General features: G+C 38.1%; 1 protein-coding gene and 1 pseudogene across 1 annotated transcript; one reads left to right on the forward strand and one right to left on the reverse strand.

The window, feature by feature from the left end:
- The first annotated feature begins 3,476 nt into the window (after positions 1–3,476).
- Positions 3,477–3,797, forward strand: LOC124078994 (dynein light chain 1, cytoplasmic-like; annotated as a pseudogene).
- Positions 3,798–6,779: 2,982 nt separating this feature from the next.
- Positions 6,780–7,927, reverse strand: Mrpl51 (mitochondrial ribosomal protein L51). The gene is made up of 3 exons (XM_046424076.2): positions 7,697–7,927; positions 7,499–7,612; positions 6,780–7,109 (listed from the first exon to the last, which is right to left on the reverse strand). Exons 1-3 carry the CDS (start codon positions 7,770–7,772, stop codon positions 6,913–6,915), a joined length of 387 nt encoding a protein of 128 aa, XP_046280032.1. The 5' UTR covers positions 7,773–7,927; the 3' UTR covers positions 6,780–6,912.
- Positions 7,928–7,943: the final 16 nt, after the last annotated feature.

The raw sequence follows: 7,943 nt of genomic DNA on the forward strand, positions 1-7,943 counted from the left end.
TTATTTATTTAGGTACAGAAATTAACCTATAGGTGCTTAATCACTGAGTCACATCCCCAGTCCTTCTTATTTATTTTTTTATTTTGAAATAGGTTCTCACTAGGTTTCTTAGAGCCTTGCTAAATTGCTGAGGCTGACTTTGAACTTGTGATCCTTCTGCCTCAGCCTCCAGTCTCTCAGATTACAGGCATGCACAGCCATGTCCAGGTGAAATTTTTTATATTAACAAAAATTGTATATGCTTATGGTGTACAACATTATGTTTCAAGGTATATATACATTGTACAATGACTAAATTGAGCCAATTGACATATGCACTACCTCAAATACTTTTCATTTTTTGTGGTAAGAATGCAAAATCTGACAGTTGTGGTGGAGTATGCCTGTAATCCCAGCAATTCAAGAGGCTGAAAGTAGAAGGTTCATAAATCTAAAGTCAGTCTGGGCAATTTAGCAAGACCCTGCCTCAAAATAAAAAAATACAAAATGACTGGGAATGTAACTCAGTGGTGTATCACCCCTGGGTTCAATCCCCAGTAATAATAATAAAAAAAAGTAAAATCTACCCTTAGCAATTCAATTTTCAAGCATACAATGCATTGTTGTTAACTATACCATATTGTACAATAGATCTCTTGATTCCCAAGTGAAACTTTGTATCTCTGACCAACATCTTCCCACCCTGTCACCTTCTAGAATATTTATATTACCACAAAAGAGACTCTGTACATATGAGAAGTGATTCCCCATTCTTCACGCCTTATTCCATCCCTAGAATAAACTAATCTAGTTTTTGTGGATTTGTCTATTCTGAACATTTCATATAAATGGAATCATATGATATGTAGGCTTTTGTGATTAGCTTCTTTCATTCAGCATAATGTCTTCAAGGTTTATCCATGTTGTAGCATATAGCTATACTTCATTCATTTCAATGACTGCTGATATTCTATTGAATGGATATAACACATTTTGGTTACCCATTCATCAGCTGATGGGCATTGGGTTGATTCCTCTTTGGGTTCATTTCCTCTTTTGGCTATATGAATAATGCTGCTACAAATATTTGTGCACAAGTGTTTTATAGACATTATTTTTCAGTTCTTTGGGGTATAAACATAGGAGGGAAATTACTGGGCCATTGATAATGCTACATTTAACTTTTATGGGGAACTGTGGATTTTCCAAAGTGGCTGCACCACTTTACTTGGCCTTTGTTTTTGCTTCATCTGCCTGGAAAGCCTGCTAGCTTCCACTCCCTTAAGACAACTCAGTGGTTATTACCTCCTCCAGAAAGCCCTCCCCTGTCTGCATTCCTGCTCCCAGGGAATGCAGTGAGACAGGTGTCCTTCCTCTGTACACCTACATACTTGATTTCCTACGTCTCGCAGCTGAAATTGTCCAAGATTTACTTCAAGAGCTACATCTTCAACGATTTTCTGACTTTCCCCCAAAAAAAACCTCTCAGAGAACTTTTCATATAGTTATCATATTCAAATCCATATTTTGTTTATATATTATATACCTTCTGAGTAAAATGAAGTCTACTTGGAAGCAGGAACCCAATCAGCTTAGTGATTTATGTTTCTCCAAATATCCTTGTACATTATAGTTCAGTGTTTATTGAAGGAAAATGTTAAATACTGCTTCCTATCAAAAATAAAATTGTTCTGTCTTTGAAAACAAGATCTTTTCTATCTTTGCAGCAGGAAGTATTTTATAAATACCTATTAAATTAACTATTAATTTTCTCTTCACTAACAATCACATACTCTATCAAAACATGTATTTAGCATTCATTACACTTAACAGCCTCAGATATTTGATTTTCTCCATTCTATTTCCACAAAATCCTTTCTAGTCACCCCACTAAAAACCTCACTCTTGTATATTCTTTTTAAAACTGGGGATTGGACCCAAAGGTACTTTTCCCCTGGGCTATATCCACAGTCCTTTTATTTTTTACTGAGAAAGGGTCTTATTAGGTTGCTGAGATTGACTTCAAACTTGCAATCCTCCTGCCTCAGGCTCCAAAATCACTGGGATTACAGACCACCATGCCCCCCACAATATATTTTCATATAAACACATCAATTCATTTCCCCCAAGTCTATTTAACAAATACGTATAAATCTAACTTCATATTTATTGAGCTCTTTTATTGAGAAGAAAAAGTTCCAAAAAGACACTAAATGTTTTGATTGTGCGCGCACGCGCCCCCCCGCGCGTCTGTGTGTGTGTGTGTGTGTGTGTGTGTGTGTATATATATATATATATATATATATATATGCCAATACTTTCTCACTTCCCTGTCACCATATGCTGCTTCTCTGATCAAAACACAGAATTCATTTCCTCACCAGGTTGAATATGGGCTGGCCTATGACACTTTGACTAACAGAATGTGGCACAAGTGACACTAGGACTTCTTGACTTTTGTCTAAGAAGCCTTGCAACTTCTATTTTTGCCCTAGCATCAAGCCTATAAAGAAGTCTGGGCTAAATACCTGAACAATAAGACCATGTGTAAAAAGAATTTCAGCTACTCCACAGAGGAAGCAAACACAAGTGAAGACATTTTGGACCTGCTAAACTAAAACAAGTTCAAAGCTAAATACAATTGTGTAATCCACTCCAACCCACAACAAATGGAAAGAATTAACCAGCTGAGCCTAGATAACCTGAGAATATGAATTAAAGAATTGTTGTTTTCAGGGTGGATTGACATAAATACTTTTAACTTTAAAGTATATGGATCAAATAAAGAACTTAATCTACCTTTAAATCCCAAATTGTATCTACAAGTAATTCATGTTCTTTAGTTTTCAGTACTCCTTTTATTTTTTAAATAATTTAAAAACATATTCATTCAGTTGTTCAGATTTGTAAAATTGTTGACCACTACACTCATTCCAGAGGAATGTCATTACTGTGTACATTTGCCAAACTCTGTTATTAAAATTTTTACCTGCATAATTTTATTTATTCCTAGCATAATTCTAGGAGGGAAAGGTCTGTATTATTCCTATTCAACGAGCTGAAAAATAAAACTAAGGCTCAGAAGTTAACTACTTTATTTAGGGTCAAAGAGAGGTAGAGCTTGAATTCAAACCCAGACCTGTCCAACTTTAAATCCTATTTTGTTGTTATTGCTATTGTTGTTTGCAATGCTGGGGATAGAACCTAGGGCCTTGCACACCCTAGGCAAGCACTCCACTACCAACTTACTCCAGCCCCCAAAGCCTATTTTCTTAATTAAGTTTATATTACAGATTTGCTCATATCAACCTTATAAAAACCTTGCTGAAGAACACCAATAGCTCTTTGGCCCACATAAAAGACTTCTTTAAAAGCAATACATCAGTCTAGATGCTCCAAGGCCTCAATAGTAATAGCAACTTCCTCTGGGTTCGAGCTACACCAGCACCTTCTTCAGGAGACACTTGCAGCCACCCAGCCACTGCCCAATGGTAACCATGTACAACTGAAAGGCACTGATAAAAAATGCGGACATGTGGGAAGAGATGCAACAGGATCCTGTGAAGTGTGCTACTCAGACATTAGAGAAATATAACAGAAAAGGATATTGCAGCCCACATTAAGAAGGAGTTTAACAAGAAGTACAACCCCACCTGACACTGCATTGTGGGAACTTCAGTAGTTATGTGACACATGAAACCAAACACTTCATCTAATTCTACCTGAGCCAAGTGGCCATTCTTCTCTCAAATCTGGTTAAAAGCATGGATTGTGCCATACACCCAGTGATCCATCCAAAAATAAGAACTAAAGCCTAAATCCCAAATACCACAGACTGAAATCTTCAGCCTTGCTAAGGGAATAGCTTGATCTTGGAACATTTATTGTGTTTTTTTAAAATTATGTAATTGATTTTATTTTTAAAAATAATTTATTGTGTTTTTATAGGGCATTCCCTGTACCAGTTTGTTGTGATTATAAAACAATTAGCAAAATAGCTTACATTTCTATTTATTTTCTATCCCGTACTTCTGTGCCCCATGTTTTTTCTCTAAATCCATTCCTTTGAAAAATAAATCTGTTGGAGATGTTAAAAAAAAAAAAAAAGCAATACATCAAATGCTTTATTTCATTTGGCATATATTTGTTGACAGTCTCACTAACTGGAGACATACTGAAAAATTTAACCATATTATATATGGCTCTAGAAAGTGTAACAACATTTTCCCCTTCAATGCAGTATTGTCAAAAGTTATTTAACTTGTTTCACAGCCAAATAATATCAAAGGATAAAGAAGAGATGTGTCAGAGTGTGCTTTCAATAGTTTGGTCCACCTCACCATCTCCTATCAAATTTATATTCTCTCAATCATATACTATTGGTCATTCTTCTCTTATCCACTTGAAATGTTCTATGTCCTCCCTCTCTGCTTTCCAAAATCCAACCTCATCTAAGAAGCCTCTTTTGATTATGCCAGTCAGACATATTCTCTTATCCAGGTCACTTACAATCCACATCAGTGATTTCCAAACATGGCTAATTAAAATCAGCTGAGGAAAAAAATAAAACTAAAAAATAATATCACTTGAGGGATATTAAAATTAAAAAGACCTAAAATTAGAAGTTACACTTTGAAAAAGTAAGACTAAAAGCAATCTAAATAAATATCAAATTAGGACTGGTTAAGTCAATATGGTAAATGATGTGAGTATATGAAACAATCTCCAATTTATATTAAGTGAAAAATCAAGGTACATATCTGTGAAATTCTACCTTGTGTGTGGCAGGAGGAGGCAGTTCTAGGGACTGAACCCAGGCCACTGCACATGCTAGACAAGCACTCTATGAGTGAGCTACATCTCCAGCCATTTTTTTAAACTTGATATTGAGACAAGGTCTTGCTAAGTTGCCCAGGCTGAAATTGAATTTATCCTCCCACCTCAGTCTCTTAAGCAGCTGGGATTACAGGTAGGCGCAACTGTACCTGTTGAAATCCCACTTTTTAAAAGCTAGGTAATATAAGCTTATGTATGCCCAGTAAATGTCAGAGCATTAAAGAGGCACTTGAATGGTTGTCCTTCAAGGGGGGGGGGGTAGTTTGCAAGAAAACTTTCCATTTGATTACCATTTGTAATTTTTAAATTTTACATTCTATGGATAGATCTTTTTGGGGGGCAGGGTTGGGGGTACTGGGGATTGAACTCAGGGGCACTCAACCACTGAGCAACATCCCTAGCCCTTTTTTGTATTTTATTTAGAGAAAGGGTCTCACAAAGTTGCTTAGGGCCTCGATAAATTGCTGAGGCTGGCTTTGAACTTGTGATCCTCCAGCCTCAGCCTCCTGAGCTCCTGAGATTATAGGCATGCACCACCAAGCCTGGCTAGATCTTTTTTTTTTTTTTTTTTTTAATTAAAAACAGGGTTGGGGATATAACTTAGCAGTGGAGCACTTGCCTGGCATGCATGAGACCCTGGGTTCAATCCTGTAAAAAACAAAATTATTTTTTTTAAAAACCCACATGGATGCCCAGGACTTTCATCTCATCTCTACTGATCAAACTCTCTAGGGGTTGGAACCAGGCTTTCTTTTTTGTTTGTTTGTATGTTTTTGTGGTGCTGAGAATCAAACCCAGGGTCTCATGCATGCTAGGTAAGTACTTCACCACTGAGCAATACTTCAAACCTGGGACCAGGCTTTTGAAATGTTAAACTACACAGATGATTCTGATGATCAGTCAAGATTTGTATCACCTATCTACACTACTTACATGGTACTTAATGACTCAGATAAAAATAGGGAGGATACTTCACACCTTCACTTTTTTTGTTTGTTTGTTTTCTTATAATTCCTAGAGAGGTTACCTAGTAAATAATTTTTGATGAGAGTAATGCAGAACTATATTCCACTTTTCTATTATATTTCATTTTAGAAACACTTTTCAAATTCTTGGCATTGTTGAACAATTAAAAATTATCACTTTCAAGGGGCTAGGAATATAGCTTAGCATCTACAAGTTCCTGAGTTTAATCCCCAGCAACACACACACACACACACACACACACACAAACACTTTCAATATTGGCTCTGCACTAACAATAAACTTGTCTCACCAACTTTTCTTTTATTGGTGTGGAGAGTATCCAGAGATTGAACCCAGGGATGCTTAACCACTGAGCCACATCCCCAACTCCTATTTATTTATGTTTTGAGACAGGGTCTCACTAAATTGCTTAGAGCCTCACTAACTTGCTAAGGCTGGCTTTGAACCTGTGCTTCTCCTGCTTCAGTCTCCCAAATCACTGGGATTACAGGCTTGTGCTACCATGCTGTGCTCAAATTTTCTTTTTTGAAGGCCACAGTTATAGATTGTAAGGGTAAGTAGTGAAGTGCAAACCTAAGACCCTACACCACAAGGACAAGCCAGCCATGATGGCACACACCCATAATTGCAACCATCTGGGAGACAAAAGCAGGAGAATCCTAAATTCAAGTTCAGCCTTGCAACCTGGCAAGACCGTTGAACAATAAAAAGGGCTGGGGAAGGCTGGGGTTGTGGCTCAACAGTAGAACACTCGCCTAGCATGTGCAGGGCACTGGGTTCAATCCTCAGCACCACATAAAAATAAATAAAATAAAGGTATTGTGTCCAACTACAACTAAATAAAAAAGGGTGGGGTTGGGGATATAGCTCACTCATAGAGCAGTGCCCCCAGTTTGTTCCCAGTACCACCAAAAAAAACAAAAATTTAGGGACATACTTTATAGTTTACATGAAGAAAAAAATAAACTATGTGGAAATCAGATTCCAAAGAAGCCACATTTTATTATTACAGAGAGAAAACAAAATCCTTTCCTCATAAGGAAAAGTTCTGTTCCCCTTCTTCAGAGTGCTACAGATGGATGCCTCTTCCACAGTTCCCAGCTTTCCGATCTACCGATACTTCCCATGTCGGTTAAAGTGCTTATAGAGATAGCTGATACGTTTGTTAAGGTTATGCAAGTCATCAAAGAACATTCTATTTCCAACCATTTTCTTCTTCCGGATACAACGCTGCAATTCGTTCCCCTTCCAGCCTCGAAGCCATATGGGGCCCTTGATTAGTTGTTTGGGGTGCTTTTCAAAGTTCCCTGTGTAATGTGAAAGAACATATTAGTACCAAGACAATAGAACCAGGCCTAGACCAGCTAAGCCTTCAACCCAAAGTTGCATCTTCTTGAGCAGCACCTTTAAACAAGACATATTATGGTACAGCATCAAGAGCACAGACTTTGGAGTCAGAATGCTTGGGGTTCAAATTTTTTTACTAGCTTTAAAAAAATTACTTAACCTTGCAGTTCCTCAGTTTTCTCACCTGTAAAACGGAAAGATTATGAAGATTAAGTGTATTAATTCATGTAGGGCACTCAGAAAAATATGAAAACAGTCATACGATGATTCTCTACACAGGTGAAAAAGACGGTAGTTACTGTGTAGTAGCCCTTCTGAAATTCGTACCACGTAAAGCATCGAGTCTTACCCAGGATCCCGATGTTGTCATATACTCCGAACAAGGCCCTCTTCTCGTTCCACCGATCAACCACTTTGGGGGGCGGGAGGGTGAGCCTTATACGGATGGTCAATCGCGGAACACCTTAAGATGGGGAAGAAAAGGAATGAATCTGAGCTGCCTATTAAAAAGCAGTTCTCCAAGCACCTTTCTACATTAGCTACTTACCCATAGAGAAGCTTCTGCATGCGTAGGGCATCCAGCCCCACAAGCTTCTACCTGCCCAAGAGAGAACCCCTGCCATTACTCTAGACTGTCTCTCAACGGCATACCAAAAAAGTCCCAGTATGAGGGCCAGACGTGACCTCAAAAGAGATGGCACCGTCTCCACTGGCCTCACACAGGTACCAGGCAGGAGGCGGCCATCTTGGCCCTTACCCAGGCAGCTTTGGGCGCAGTCCCCGCCTCTCCCAAT

This window comes from Marmota monax, unplaced genomic scaffold (genome assembly GCF_021218885.2).
Source record: "Marmota monax isolate L192 unplaced genomic scaffold, Marmota_monax_Labrador192_F-V1.1 WCK01_AAM20220418_F8-fsc00186, whole genome shotgun sequence".
NCBI classification, from domain to species: domain Eukaryota; kingdom Metazoa; phylum Chordata; class Mammalia; order Rodentia; family Sciuridae; genus Marmota; species Marmota monax.